We start from the raw sequence: 16,839 nt of genomic DNA, 5'->3' as shown, positions 1-16,839 counted from the left end.
ATTTATAGATCAGATGGCAGTGTTTCCTTTCTCCATTACTAGTGCCACTACGGTGCCTTCAAGAGACCCTAACAAGCATATCCAAGCTGTTAGGGAGAGCTCTGCAGGGTATGTTTTTAATGTGAATGCCTGGAGATCAAACAAACCATTAGGTTATTTATATTTTTTATGTATAAATAAAATATAAATATCGTAGATTATTCGATGAAACAATAGTTTACTTGCAAAATCATGAAACAAGCCCAGCTGCAGCGTCCAATTGTGATCATTATGGAACCTTTGATTGAATGTTGAAGATTTGCTCCACCTTTTTGCTGGTTTTGGCCACGTTTTGGTGGATGGGGTGGAGGATGCTTTGTAATCTTTGCTTTTACCCCACACTACAAGATATAAGCCTACTACTATGATAATGGCACCAAGTATCCTACACAATTGATTAAGAAAAATGGTTAGTCCTTCTCTTTTCTCTATAATTAATGTTTGGTTGGCTGTGATGATGGTGATAAATGTATCACATCTAAGTTAATTAATGGAATGAAAGTGGAATGATAATACATAAAATTTTCCTTATTTTGTTTTACAATTATTTAATAAAATTTTGTTTTTTGAGAAATTCATCTATGTTTTGTCTTAATTTTGATTCGTTTGAATTTAAAAATGTAATATTTTATTAAGTGGATACGTAAAAGTTGAGAAATAATTGTGTCTTACAATACTGATTAAAAATTTAACTTTGTAATCTTTGCTTTTACCCCACACTACAAGATATAAGCCTACTACTATGATAATGGCACCAAGTATCCTACACAATTGATTAAGAAAAATGGTTAGTCCTTCTCTTTTCTCTATAATTAATGTTTGGTTGGCTGTGATGATGGTGATAAATGTATCACATCTAAGTTAATTAATGGAATGAAAGTGGAATGATAATACATAAAATTTTCCTTATTTTGTTTTACAATTATTTAATAAAATATTGTTTTTTGAGAAATTCATCTATGTTTTGTCTTAATTTTGATTCGTTTGAATTTAAAAATGTAATATTTTATTAAGTGGATACGTAAAAGTTGAGAAATAATTGCGTCTTACAATACTGATTAAAAATTTAATGCGGTCTAGAAAATTTATATAGACTGAATAAATGATGTAGAACCCACTTTATATATCTAACTCTTTTCTCAAGTTTAAATTTCTGCTTACTCGTTGAATCTTCGTAAAGCTATCAGCGTTTTGCCCACTTGTCACGCTGCAAGTTCATAACATTTTTGCATCCACATAGCCACCGTTCGATTTCAATCAGATCCGTTGCTGAATTCTTACACACGGAGGAGTTGGAACAAAAGAGAGTCCGTCTTGAGTTGCCATGTTTATAGAAGGCATCTTAAATGACACAACAGATAGACTTGGTGCAATGGTTGGCTTGTTTCCTCTTCACCTGGATGGCACCAATTCGATTCACCGCGTGCGCGCATTGGGAATTTAATTTTTCTTTCCTATGCGTCGCAGCGCCTCCTGCACGCCCGCTTACAGTTAGGGGTGTAATTTTAAACCGGAAAACCGGTCCAGACCGGACCGGTTTCTACGCGTCGCAGCGCCTCCTGCACACCCGCTTGCAGTTAGGGGTGTAATTTTAAACCGGAAAACCGGTCTGGGACCGGTTCCAAAAATCCTAAAACCGGCCGATTCCGGTCCGGTTCCGGTTTTAAGATTTTTGGAACCGGACCGGACCGGTTCATAAAAAAATATACAAAAAAAAAATATTTTTATATATAAGTTATTAAGTTTTATACAATATATTTTATATATATATATATATATATATATTAATATATAAAATTATAAATTTATATGTGAAATTTTTATATATAATATATATAATATATATAATTATATATATTCATATATGAAATAATTTCATATTATAATTTATAAATTATTACATTAAATGTTAATACTAATATATAAGTTTATAAATAATACTAATAGTCTAATATAGACTATAGTTATACTTATAATTAATACTAAAAGATTTTACTAAAAGTTTATAACTAATACTAATATTAAATATATAGTTTATAACTAATACTAATATATAACTTATAACTATACTAATAGTCTAATATTAATATTATTATATAGTCTAATATATTATTTAGCTTTACTAATATATAAGTCTATAACTATTTAATTAATAGTCTAATACTAATAGTTTAATATAGACTATAGTTATACTAAATCACTATAGACTATAGTTATACTAAATCACTATAGACTATAGTTTATAGCTATACTAAATCAACTAATATAGCTATACTAAATCACTAAAAGTTTATAACTAATACTAATATATAGTTTATAACTAATACTAATATATAACTATACTAATAGGCTAATATTAATACTATTATATAGTCTAATATATTATATAACTATACTAATATACAAGTCTATAACTATTTAACTAATAGTCTAATACTAATAGTTTAATATAGACTATAATTATAATTATACTAATAGTATCAGTATTACAAATATTTATATATAGTTATATTAAATTACTATAGTCTATTAAATATATTACATTGAAAATATATTAAATCAAAATGTATCAGTATTACAAATATTTATATATAGTTATATTAAATTCATAATATCATTTAAGAATAAAACACATAGTCACGCAAGCTTCAGCCGGCCCTTCATTGAATCATTACTCATTAGTCATTGACTAATGACTCATTAGTCTGTAGTCATTACACTTCAAGTCTTCAACCCTAAAAAGTTAGAAACTAAAATCGCATATCGCCGCTCCAGTGCTCCAAGCCTCCAGCCTCCAGCCTCTATCTCTCACGCACACGCAACAAGGCAGCACCGTTTTCAGCTCAAATCTCAATCTCTCCCGCTCTCAGTCTCAAATACTCTCTCGTCTCTCCCGAGTCCAGTGTCTCACTCTCTCTAGTCTGTAGTCTTCTCTCAACTCTCTCGGAGTCTTGCCGTCTCTCTGCCGAATCTGCCCCTGGGTAAGTTTTTTTTTTTTTTTTTGAAATTACATATTAAGATTTATGTGATTGGATTTTGTGATATTAAGATTTTTGTGATTAGGTTTTGTGATATTGAGATTTTTGTGAATATGTGATTGGGTTTTCAGTTTTGTGATATTAGGGTTTTTGTGATTGAATTTTGTAATATTAGGATTCAGTTGAGGATAATTTATTTTAATTGTATCTCACAGAATGGATGTAAAAGTTGAGGATAATTTATTTCGTTCAGTTCTTTTAGCTTTCTTGTGGCAGACAGTTTCAAATCAAAGCACATAAAAAGTAATACAAAAGACAATATACTAACGTTACCGTGTTTATAACTGTTGAGGAAATATTTTTCACACTTTGCAGAGTTGTGGATTGTCTTATTCATAGAGAAATACAAGTATACTAGTAGTAAGAAACATAACAAACAGATAAGAGGAATTTCAAAAATAGAATACAACTGGATGACTAAGTCTACTTCATTTGAAACGCTAGTTTCCTACGGCTTCTCCATAACTGCCTTATCCTTAACAATAACCAACACTACTTAGTTATGATATTAATAATTTAATATATGTGCTATAAAGTTAAGTTCTTGTTCTAGGGTAATATAATTTCTCTACTATGATTTTAGGGTAAATTAGTAACTAATCATTATTGTTTGATAAAAGTTACTAATCATTATTATTTTTTCTTAATGTTTATCAATTTTTTCTTAAAAGTTACTCAACAATTAATGTTTATTTTTGTTACTACAGAATCACATATGGATCCTTCAAATGAAACAAAAACACACGGCAATATTCAACTTACAATGGAAATGAGTCAAAGGACTATGGAATCAATGGCGACTAATGATCCGCTTTCTCCCAAATCTAATGTAAGTAAGCCATCTATTGGTAGGAAAAGATCAGAAGTTTGGGATTATTTTACAAAGATTCATACTGAGGATAAGTCGAAACCTAGGGCTTCATGTAACCTTTGTGGGATGACTTATGCTTGTGATCCTAATATAAATGGCACAAAATCTATGTTGGGGCACTTGGAAAAAACATGTAAGAAGTCTCCATTTAGGAAAGTAGATAGAAACCAATCTATATTGAGTTTCCAGTCTGGATCAAGTAGTGGGGGCTTGTACCTATTGCTTTTAGTGTTGAGGCGTGTAGAGAAGCCTTAGCAGAAATGTTAGTTATTGATGAGCTTCCTTTTAAACATGTAGAAGGAGAGGGCTTTAAAAAATTCATGCTTGTTGTGCAACCTAGATGGAATGCGATTCCATCACGTGTAACGGTTGCAAAAGATATTTATAAACTTTATTTGAGAGAGAAAGACAAGCTGAAAAGTGCTTTTAAGGGGCAGCGCATTTGTCTAACCACGAATACATGGACATCCGTGCAAAATTTTAATTACATGTGTCTCACTGCACATTTTATTGATGAAGATTGAAACATGCACAAAAAAATTATCAATTTTTGCAAGGTTGAAAACCATAAGGGTGAGACACTAGGTAAACAAATTGAAATGTGTTTGCTTGAATGGGGGAGGCCCAAAATGTTTACAATTACACTTGATAATGCAAGTTCAAATAATGGGGCAATTTCGTATCTCAAAAGAAAGACAAAGAATAGAAGGGATACGATTTTGGAACATGAGTTCTTGCATATGAGATGTTGTGCTCATATCTTGAACTTAATTGTTCGAGATGGGTTGAAAGAATATGATCAATCAATTGCAAGAATTAGAGGAGCTGTGAAGTATGTAAAATCATCTCCACAAAGGTGGAACACATTTAAGCAATGTTGTGACAATGAGGACATTACTTGTAAAAGTGGTGTATGCTTAGATGTAGCAACCCATTGGAACTCCACTTATATGATGTTGGATAGGGCTGAAAATTTTCAAAAAGCATTTGAACAGCTAGAGGATGCAGATCTGGGATATATTAAGAGTGTTGGGGAGGATGATAGCGATGATGATGATGGTGTTAGTGAGTTGGGTAGAGGAGGGGCATCCAAGTTAGGGCCTCCAACCATGGATGATTGGGATAAGAGTAGGTTGTTTGCAAAATTTTTGAAACTTTTTGATGATGCAACCTTGCGTTTCTCGGGGACCAATTATGTCACTTGCAATAGTTTTTTATTTGAGCTAGCAACAATTCAAGCTGCAATTAACATGGAGTGTGTGGAAGGGCCTCATAATTTGAGGACAATGGCATTTAGTATGAAATCTAAATATGAGAAGTATTGGGGAAATATTGAAAAAATGAATCTTTTGTTGTATGTTGGGTTGGTTTTTGATCCTCGGTATAAATTGCGTGGTTTAACATATATTTTTTAAGGAATATATGAGGATAATAGTTCAAAAGTTTTTATGTTGGTGGATCGGGTTTAAGATGCCTTGACTCGTTTATATGATAGTTATTGTGAAAATGATGAAAGTAATGTAGGGGTACAAGATCAAACTATAAGCCAATCAAGCGAGAGAGGGGCTAGTAGTACAAGTTCAACTGATGGGGTAGGTCAAGGTGATTTCAGATCATTAATCCATGCACAAATTAAGAAGCGTTTGGAGTCGGATAACTCTTTGGCGACTAAATCTGAATTGGAGAGATATTTATCTGAAAAATGTGAAGAAGATGATGTGAAATTCGACTTGTTGACTTGGTGGAAAGTCAACTCCATTAGATACCGCGTGCTTTCAAGAGTTGCGCGGGATGTTCTTGCAGTTCCGATATCTACAGTGGCCTCTGAGTCAGCTTTTAGCATAGTAGGTCGAGTACTTGATCCGTTCCGCAGTAGCCTATCTCCACTTATGGTAGAAGCTCTTATTTGTACACAAAATTGGCTCTGTTCTTCTGCCCCGATTAACATTCGTACTTTAATGGATGATGTTGAGGAGTTTGAAAAAATTGATACAGGTATGTAGCATCATTCACCTTTTCTTTAACTATATCTAAAGTGTAAATCATATTAGTAATTTGTTTTAATTATTATGCTTATTTTTTTTCCCTTTTGTGTAGAGCTAATGGAAGACCTAGGGAATTCTTCAAGACCTACTTCTTTGGCTGGAGATAATTAAATTTAAGGTAAGTCAACTTGTATAACATATTTCTTTAATTTTTTTATTATTTAATGTAATTACTAACTTTTTATTAGAATTAATTGCTTGATTGTTGAAGGGACTATTGGAGTTGGTGGCTTGGTACATAGTTATTGAAGTTTTTTGTTGGATGTTCTAAGTTATTGTAATTTGGACTTGTAATTTGTTGGATTTTTAGACTTGTAATTCAGACTTTTTAAGTGTTTGGACTTGTAATTTTTTGGACTTGTGATTTAGACTTTTGGACTTGTAATTTGTTGGACTTTTGGACTTCTAATTTAGACTTTTGAACTTATTTTATTCCATAGGCTCATAGGCTTGTTGATGTTCATTCTTGAATTTCTTGTGATTGCTCTAACTAAAAAATATGTGTAAGTACTAAGTTATTTCCTTTAGCATGCAAGGACTTATTGTAGATAAGGTAGTTTATTGCAGATTTTTTTTTTTCAGTTTTTGTAGTAGTTATATTTATAAGTTTGTAAAACAGTTTTTTTCCAGTTTTTTTCAGATTTTTTTTCCAGTTTTTTAGTAAAGCAATTTTTTGGAGTGAATCAGATTTTTTAGTAAAACAGATTTTTAATAGTAAAACAGATTTTTTGTAGTAAAACAGATTTTTTATTGAAGTAATTTTTAGTAAAGCAGATTTTTTTATTTAAAGTTAAAACAGATTTTTTTAAATTAATTTTTTTATTTTTTAAACAAATTTTTAATGACAAACTATGAAATTTACATTTTTAAAAAACCGGAAAACCGGACCGGACCGGACCGGAAACCGGTAAAACCGGAAGTACCGGTTTAGGAGGATAACCGGTGCGTAATCGATTTTGGAAAATACAAAACTGGTACATACCGGTTCGGTCTTAAATTTTGTTCAAAACCAGACCGAACCGGACCGGTTACACCCCTACTTGCAGTGCGTCCCTTGAGCCATGCGTTGCAGTGCATGAGAGCCTCACACATGCATGCCTTGGTGCTGGCCTCTTGGTGAGCCCTCTTCAGAGTTCAGACTTCAAGAATCATTTAAAAAACCCAAGAATCATTTATAAAACCCATGTTGACATGTGAGTTACTCGAACACCAGCCCTTTGGGTAAACCAGAGTCATAAATACCGCAAAAGCCATTTAGTGTTCTTTTGGAAAATAAACAAACACAAAATATTATAACTGTCATAAACCCATAACTTCTCCCTTTCTAAAATAATTCAGAACTTCCTAAATCAATCCAAAAATATTATTAATAAATATAATATATAATTAGTTATTTTGAAAATATTTCCAACAATCCTCCGCCATTTTCAAAATACATCCTAGTTAGAATAGAAAAACTTATACATAAATCAAGGTGTCTTCTGGACTTGAACCTTCACATAGTGAAAATACATCAAAACTAACCAAAATGACATAGTAGATATGCTTTGAACTAGCTATACGATTAGCCGGATATATCTCACATATAAATTTTCTTCTCTTTGTGTAGTTCATAAAAGCCAACACATGGATTGGCCTTTTGTCAATATCCTGATTTCATGAGCGCTCTAGAGACAAAGCCTTTATTCGCATAGGAGGCGGCACCACCCCCGACACTCATATAGGTAGACTTATCGAAAGTGTCCTGTAACTAAACACTTTAACATAACCATGTTATAAGTCTATTAAGAGCTTATTGCTCAACCTCTCATTTTCATTACAATACCAAGCACTTCAAACTTTGGGATGATTAAATTAGTTTGGAAACTAATTTTAATATCACGGTGCTTGCAAATCACGAACATAACGAATAAATAGTATTCGAATGGCAAATTCAGACCGATATTAAACAGATCGAACATTGTTAGACAAGAATATTGCACGTTGTTTGAACAAGTAACGAATGCGTGCACTTTTGATACTTAATAGGCTCGAAAAATGAGACAGCTTTCGATGGAACGACTTGATCCACTGTAATTCCCTATTATGAGAGAATGTTCAAACATTTCATCATTTGATAACTGTATTATTATAAGTGTTTGAGTACTAAGCCTAGCTTTCAACAAAACCTGCGTCCAAAACATTCTTGGTATATATTAGCAATTAATTAATGAAACCTACACGTCTATTTTAACGATGATGATGATTGTTGTTGTTGTTTTTTGTTATTAAGAGAATTATTGGGGGCCGGGGGGTGGAGATCGAATATATACATTTTTTTTTTCTAAAATAAAGAAATCAAAAAAATAAATTTATTTATTTGATCTCAAATGTGGCTATCTAAATAGAGTGATGCTACTCTTCCACCTGCATGCGTCCACTTTATGTGCCGCTTAGTGCAAATTGCACTTCTTCTTTTTTTTTTACTTTTTATTTACACTAATAGTAATTTCCTTAATCATTAAGAAAAAATTAAAAAAAGAAAATTAAATACATGAGCGGTCAAAATGAAGGAGCAAATTGAAGAGGCATAGTAACATTATTCATCTAAATAATAGTGTGGAGTCTTGAGTTTGCAAGATGCGACGAGTTTACGCCGTGGTCCAACATTTACACATTATTAATATCATGAGGAGATAGCCGAAAAAAATGTACATTATTAAAGTTGCCACCATGGTTTGTTTAAAATATCAGTCCAAACAAAAAGAGTACTAGGGCAACATCAGAATCTTCTTTTTATCATCTTTCTATAAACATGATGCACTACTTTTGCTTTTTTAGCTACTACTATGGTTAAAACACCTTTGTTCACGGTCAAGATCGACTATGATCCTGAGCACGTAAATCCCACTATTCATGCAGACAAGACCATGATGTTTTGTTTCCTTATGCTTTCTGGCTTCTGCACTATTTCCATACGTACGTACCCTACCCACATCTCCAATCTGGAATCCATTTTGTGGGCCTTAAATTAATTTGGTTCCTAGCTAGTACGTATATACGTAAGGGGCTCTGCCAATTATATCAAATTAAGAACAGTGTTTTACATCGGTATTCATGCTCTTATTGATGTTTGGCCAGCCTCAGAACATCATGTCGACGTTGCTGATTTGGAAGATGCACTGATCTTCATAATTCGAAGATGTACGTAAAAGAATCTTGGGCTTAATTGGTGCCGACATTTAGAATAATGTACGTATGTTTAGTGCAAAATGTTCTGAAAGAAGAGACGAGTTATTTAGTGCAAAATGTTGTATGTTTTGGTCATTGTATTTCTCAAAGCATTATGTTGAAAAGTATAATGCTCAAAAGATCTAATATTGTTTTGCGCTAAATAGACATTATCTCTATTATACTTGAAATGGAAAATATTCTGACCAGAGAATTATAGAGTGTAAGTTATATAAATGATACAATATTTATTGTGTATTTAATATTGTGATCCATGTTGGCAAAGATATATAATGTTCATGTAGAGCTCAAACCTTATCTACCTTTATCTTTAAGCCTTAAAATTTTAATAATAAGAGTTATTCGACATGCAAGTCAATCATGCGTAGGATATAATACTTTCTATGTAGTTTATATGACAAGATTTGATTATAAGATTTAAATTTTAAATTTTTTTTTGCAAATCAAATATTTTTATGTCGTTTCTAGCAATTTCATTGCAAAAAAAATGAATATTTATAACATTTTTTTATGATGAAAAAGACTATGTGCGATGAATACATATTCATAGTCATTTCGCTGGAAATGATAATCCACTTCTTCGATCAGAGTATATAATATTATAAAGTAGCTTTTAATTAAGCTTTGATGCTGGTCTTTTTTTAGGATATAGGATATTGACGACAAGGACGCCATTTATGCTGGTCTTTTTTTAATATCCTTTCACTAAATGTATTCTAAAGGCTCATTGACTGGTCAAAACGATGGAGCCTGTAGCAGTAATCACTAAAAGGATCATGGCACTAAAAGGCCTGTTAAGTTGCCGTCGCTCGAAAGTGATCACATCCTCCTTTCCTTTGGTGACTGCAACGTCACAAATACACAGTTCAAGATGATGATCAACACACTTTCTTAGTCAAAAGCATTAATGTCTTTTGAGTTTCTTTGATCTTATATCTTTTTCTCCATTTTTTTTTCCTTTCACTTGGATGATCAGTTCTAAAATAATGATAAACCTACAAATTTTTTGCAAGTATATTATAATTTTAATTGCAAGTCCAAATCCAACTAATGAGAGCTCAAGATTATCAAATTGAAATTTCTAATGGGCTAAGAAAAAAAAAGCCCAATAAGAAAGCTCAAATTTGACTCTGCTCCAACAAGTCGGTCGGATCGGTGGCTAAGTGTATCTGAGTCGGAGGTCAGATTCGACCTTCGACACAAATCGGATTTGGACTTCTAGATTTCAATTTTTTTTTTTAAAAAAAAATATTTTTTCAATTTCAATTTTATTAAAACATAACCAAAACTGAAAAAATAAATCATTGTACAAATTAATGTTATTATATATTAGTATTATATGTTAATATTTATATATTAGTATTATATGTTATTATACATTACTAGTACATGTTATTATACTTTAGTTATTATATATTAGTATTACATGTTATTATACATTAGTTGTTATTATTCATTAGTGTTACATGGTAGTAATTGTTAACAGTATGGTGTTTACATATACTAAACTATTATTAGTCAATTTATTCTATTTATATTACAATATAAGTATATTATTTTATCATAATTTACTTATACTAGTATATTATTAAATTTAATTAACGATATAAGTTATAGTCATATAAAATATATATGATTACTATATAAAAATACATATATTTTTATAAAATATGTACAATATTAGAGTCGGAGTCGGAGTCGGACACTCGAAGTCAAAATCGGAGTCAGTATATCGCCACCTCAAACTCCGACTAGAAGGTATCCATCAAGCTTTACCCCACCATCACCACAGCCAACCAAACATTAATTATAGGAAAAAGAGAAGGACTAACCATTTTTCTTAATCAATTGTGCAGGATACTTGGTGTCTTATCACAATAGTAGGATTATATCTTGTAGTGTGGGGTAAAGGCAAAGATTACAAGCTATCCTCCACCCCATCCACCAAAAAGCTTTCTATATATAACAAGCACAATTGTAGCCATTGGACACCCTCAAGCAGCTGAAAAATAATTACATCTGTTGTTCTATATATATTTAGTGGGAGCCAACAGCCCTCGATCGATTCTAAAGCTAGGATCATGAATATCCAAGCACATAGCACGTTTGAGAGAATTAAACCATTCCTTGCTGTTATATTCTTGCAGTTTGGTTTTGCAGGGATGGATGTTCTCTCCAAGGCTGCCCTAAATCAAGGGATGAGCAATTATGTACTCGTTGTCTACCGCCATGTCGTTGCCTTTGTTGTCATTGCCCCCTTTGCAGTGTTTCTAGACAAGTTCTCTCTCTCTCTCTCTCTCTCTCTCTCTCTCTCTCTCTCTCTCTTTCCATTGCGCAAGTTATATGTGTACATGAAGGGCTAAGGGATTGAGTGTTTTGCTGATCTACTTGTTTGCAGGAAAGTAAGACCAAAGATGACACTTGCAATCTTCACCAAATTAATAGCGCTCAGCTTACTGGAGTAAACTCTCTACTATATATACTAAACAAGTACTACCTCTAATAATCTCATATTTTCTGATATGGAATTATATCTTATATCTTCTAATTTCTATTGACAGGCCAGTAATTGACCAGAACTTGTATTTTTTGGGGATGAAGTATACAACTGCAACTTTTGCAGCTGCTATGACCAATATTCTTCCTGCCCTTACTTTTATAATGGCTTGCATCCTTAGGTAACCAAAACTGTAAAGGAAAACCTTATCACCATATATGATTACTACAAGCAACAAAAATGACACAATTATTTTGAATATTTTACACAACTATAAAAGTTGTGTAAAAGTTGTAAATTAAGTTGTAAAATAGTTGTGTTCAAATATATATAAACTTTACAAGCTGACTTTTCCTGAAAGATCATGACATGAATGCCTTTCTTTGTAAATGTGAAAATCTTATTTTATTTTGAATTGCATCTCTTCCTAGGCTTGAAGTGCTAAGATTCAAAAGTATCCGTAGCCAAGCGAAGGTGGTAGGGACCATAGCAACAGTTGCAGGAGCCATGGTCATGACACTGGTGAAAGGCCCAATTATCGAGTTGATGTGGACAAAAGGAAAAAGTGGCCAACAACAGCAAAGTGGTGGAACAAATCTTCAACATTCAATCAAAGGTTCCATAATGATCACAATTGGTTGCTGCAGCTGGGCTTGTTTCATGGTTCTGCAAGTAAACTACTGTTTCATCGTATAATCTGCAATATTTATATTTTATATCTATATATAAAATATAAATAACCTAATGGTTTGTTTGATCTCCAGGCAATCACACTAAAAGCATACCCTGCAGAGCTCTCTCTTACAGCTTGGATATGCTTGTTAGGGTCTCTCGAAGGCACCGTAGTGGCACTAGTAATGGAGAAAGGAAACACTGCCACATGGTCTATAAATTGGAATGTTAAATTACTGGCAGCTCTCTACAGTGTAAGAATTGAATAAATTCATGGCCTTAACTCATTTCATAAAACCGATTCTACATAGGATTGCTCAATCTTATAAATATGCTCAAGATCTTATCCACACGTAATGTGAATTCATCAACACCCTTCCTCACGTGCAGGCCAGTATTTTTTTTTTTTTTTATCCTTATCACGGGATAAGTAGTGTGGGCCCCCATTCTTACTGTGGCAGGCTCTGATATCATGAAGAAATTCATGGGCCTAACTTAGCTCATAAAACCTATTATACAGAGGATTGTTCAATCCTTATAAACATGCTCAAAACCTTATCCACAGATAATATGAGATTATTACTCAATAAGACTAAACTAAGACTAAGAGAATTTATATATAATTAAATTTAAAAATTTTCATCACATTAATGCATGGCTTCCTCAAGGTCATTTTTTGGTCATATATATGGATCAAAATACCCTTAAGACACATTATGGCTGAACACCGACAATGTCGGAGTCGGAGTGTCTTGCCTCCAACTCTGACTCCGACTTTGTCAGAGGCCGACCTCCGACTCCGATACGCATAGCCACCGATCCGACCGACTTGTTGGAGCGGAGTCAAATTTGGACCTTTTTATTGGGCTTTTTTTCTTAGTCCATTCGAAATTTCAATTTGACAATCTTGAGCTCTCACTAATCGGATTTGGGCTTCTAGATTTCAATTTTTTTTTTAAAAAATATTTTTTCAATTTTAATTTTATTAAAACATAACCAAACGTGAAAAAATAAATCATTGTACAAATTAAAGTTATTATACATTAGTATTACATGTTAATGTTTATACATTAGTATTACATGTTATTATACTTCAGTTATTATATATTAGTATTACATGTTATTATAAATTTATATATTTGTGTTTATACATAATACATTAGTATTAAATATTACGATACATTAGTTATTATATAATTAATATTACATGTTAGTATACATTAGTTGTTATTATTCATTAGTGTTACATGGTAGTAATTGTTAATAGTATATTGTTTACATATCTGAACTATTATTAGTCAATTTATTCAATTTATATTATATTATAAGTATATTATTTTATAATAATTTGCTCATACTACTATATTATTGAATTTAATTAACAATATAAGTTATAGTTATATAAAATATATACAATATTGGAGTTGTAATCAAAGTCGGAGTCAGTACATCACCACCTTAAATTTCGACTTTTTTTGTTAAAAAAACTCCGACTCCAACTTTATTGACTCCGAAATCGGAGCAAAATCGAATTTTTAGATTTTTTCTAGACATATTCAGAGAAGCCTTTCACGTCAATTGACAATAAAAAAAATTTATATTTAGATTTTTATATATATATAATGGTACGTGATGGATCCCACGTAATGGTACGTAAATTATGAATAGCATAACTATTCTTTTTAACCAGAGAATTAATACATTCCTGCAGGGTGTAATCTGTTCGGGGTTGACTTATTATATTCAAGGAGTGATAATGAAAGACAGAGGTCCTGTTTTTGTGACAGCTTTTAGTCCCCTATGCATGGTTATTGTTGCTGTTATGGGCTCCTTCGTTCTGGCAGAGCAAATGTATCTTGGAAGGTATCCATCAAGCTTTACTCCACCATCACCACAGCCAACCAAACATTAATTATAGGGAAAAGAGAAGGACTAACGATTTTTCTTAATCAATTGTCCAGGATACTTGGTGCCATTATCATAGTAGTAGGCTTATATCTTGTAGTGTGGGGTAAAAGCAAAGATTACAAGCTATCCTCCACCCCATCCTCCAAAGAGCAAACAGCAGTACCAGAAAAGAAAATCATCATAAATGCAGATAGCAGTGGAAAGGAAAATTTTAATCCTGAGGTGGTGGCAATTGACGTGTCTGGTTATGGAGGGGAAATTGGAAATACAGATGGACATGAACGAGATGGGCAAAGGAATCTCAGCTCAGTCTAACTTATAACTTTCCTGAAAATGATCTCATGCATTCACCTCCATAGTCATGATAAGGGTAAACACTACAGCAAAAATATTGAACTTGGCTGGCTTCAGCTGCATGCATGCCTCTTTCAATATTGCGTAGATTACGTACTAAGCTGGGTTTTCCATCGAGTTTCTGAATTAATTGTCTCTAGCAATGATGCAAGAAAAAATGACAATTGACATGAAAATCTAATGATACAGAGTTTGATGATCAATCTATATATCGCCAACTTAAATCATGTGACTGATCATGAATAGCATTAATTTAATTGAGCCTGAAATTGTAATGATGGAGAGTTAATTTATCATTACATCATTAATTTATATTTGGTGCATGTATAAATATAAACATCGGATACCAAATAATTCGTAAAAGTTTTTAAGAAGTTCTAATTAATTAACTTGATTGATTTTCTCAACTCATGCCAACTTTTTAGTTTTTGTAATTAAAGAATTTATGAATAATTTATTAAATCCTTAGGAAGTTAAAGAGGCCTGCAAGTTATTTATATTATTGATGGCCAAATCGAGCTATTTTGGCATATCATATTTAGAGCTCTTGATCTCTTTAATCTCCACTTAAGTAAAGTTTAATCGTGAGATTTTCTATCACTTGAATAAAAACAAATGGAAAAAAAGATCAATATGCCAATTAAACTTTGGAAATCAAGGTTCTAATATTGACACTTGTTAAAAAAATTATTTATTTTATAATAGCTCCAAGCATATATATTTAATTGCATATAACATTATTTTTATAAATTTAACTATAATACATCGGCAGGTTTATGACTAGTACCAAATTCTACCAATACATAGAGACAATGATCAACAGCTAGCACTAAATCATGAACCTGCTAGCTAGAACCAGTGCCCCATTGTCGACAACTCAAAGACTCCTAAGATTACCCGCGTAGGGTATTCAAGTAGTGCTATTTTTTTTCTCAGCAAGTCCAGGTATAGTATTATTTTAACGGAGAGATTATACGGGATTGGAGACGAGACCTCATTATAAACAATAATTATTAATACATCAATTTGAGAAATTTACCTTAATCTAGAGTTCTTTTTTTTTAGTATAGGCTCAATACAATTAATAGCTAGGTCCCGCGTGAAAAATAAAAGAAAAAGTTGTGAACTAAAACTAACATTGGATTGGAAGGCAAGGACCATGCATGCATGGTGGTGCTAAAGCTACAATCTATGTTGACGGAGTGTTAGTTTATGATGTTGGAGATTATTGGAGCTGACATAAAAGTGTTGTACAACAGACCGACTGCTGCGTAACAGCGTACGGCACCATGTGCATGCCCGCATGTGGGTCTCATTAGTATCATGATTGGGTCGGGAAACATAAAGTTGTGGTGGGCACGCAGCCTCACATCTAGGGGCGGGCAGCGATGCTCCACAACCCATCTGCCTGCCCTCTACACTCCTTTCAATTTGTAGAAGGTGAAGGATTCTAAGCATATTTTAAATTCTTAAAATTTAGGTATGACATTCCTTATAGTCACACAGTAATGAATGATATTATTAAATGATACAGTGTATAAAAATATTTGTTGATAAAAATATTTGTTGATAAACCAATTATGGGGTCAAAAAGTTTAGCTCACCACTAATACTTGGATCGAACTCGGTAAAAAAAATATTGAACTATGTCTTTAATTGTCCATTTTGTAAATTGTGATGCAATTAAATAAAAAGATTCTCAAGTTTTATTTAATTGCCAATTACAAAGGTAAGAGCATTGGGAAAACCTTAGAGACCACAATAAAGGAATGAGGGTTGGAGCAGGTTATGACAATGATGGTGAACAATGCCTCGTCTAATGACATCGCACTTGAGTATCTTAAGAATAAGGCCCCGAAACCCGTTCATGACCGAGTTGGCCAGGAAGACCCCACCACACTACAAGAACTCATGAACCAAGCCAACGGGTTCATAAATGCTGAAGACGCACTTCGAGCATTGACAGCGCTAAGAAAGACAGAGTCTGAGCAAGTTGACAAGAAAAACAAGATGTCAACACAATCCAAAACTGTAGACAAAGCGAAGGGAGGACAGTGTAGCAAAGGGTAGAATGATTCTAACCCATCGGGGGGGCAGGCACCCAATGTGACTAGGTGACGCTGACAAAAGAGGAGGAGAACAGACTGGACCGCCAATCTCGTTATTGCACGATCCACCGTTCCA

At 32.8% G+C, this 16,839-nt stretch overlaps 1 protein-coding gene across 3 annotated transcripts in view; it reads left to right on the top strand.

Moving 5' to 3' along the window:
• LOC121266226 (WAT1-related protein At2g37460-like) overlaps nucleotides 1-14,712 on the top strand; it is a 34,869-nt gene extending 20,157 nt beyond the window's left edge. The window contains exons 1-7 of one of the 3 annotated variants that reach the window (XM_041169997.1): nucleotides 11,229-11,502; nucleotides 11,623-11,685; nucleotides 11,786-11,902; nucleotides 12,153-12,393; nucleotides 12,486-12,647; nucleotides 14,105-14,256; nucleotides 14,355-14,712. In XM_041169997.1, the coding sequence (XP_041025931.1) occupies nucleotides 11,306-11,502; nucleotides 11,623-11,685; nucleotides 11,786-11,902; nucleotides 12,153-12,393; nucleotides 12,486-12,647; nucleotides 14,105-14,256; nucleotides 14,355-14,616 (1,194 nt within the window). In that variant the 5' untranslated portion in view covers nucleotides 11,229-11,305 and the 3' untranslated portion in view covers nucleotides 14,617-14,712. The other 2 variants (XM_041169999.1, XM_041169998.1) reach the window with 2 other exon arrangements.
• The last annotated feature ends 2,127 nt before the right edge of the window (nucleotides 14,713-16,839 follow it).

The sequence above is a fragment of the Juglans microcarpa x Juglans regia genome, chromosome 5D, assembly GCF_004785595.1.
Source record: "Juglans microcarpa x Juglans regia isolate MS1-56 chromosome 5D, Jm3101_v1.0, whole genome shotgun sequence".
Classification (NCBI taxonomy): domain Eukaryota; kingdom Viridiplantae; phylum Streptophyta; class Magnoliopsida; order Fagales; family Juglandaceae; genus Juglans; species Juglans microcarpa x Juglans regia.
Note: the sequence above shows the minus strand (reverse complement) of the source record. Positions and strands in the feature narration are given on the sequence as shown.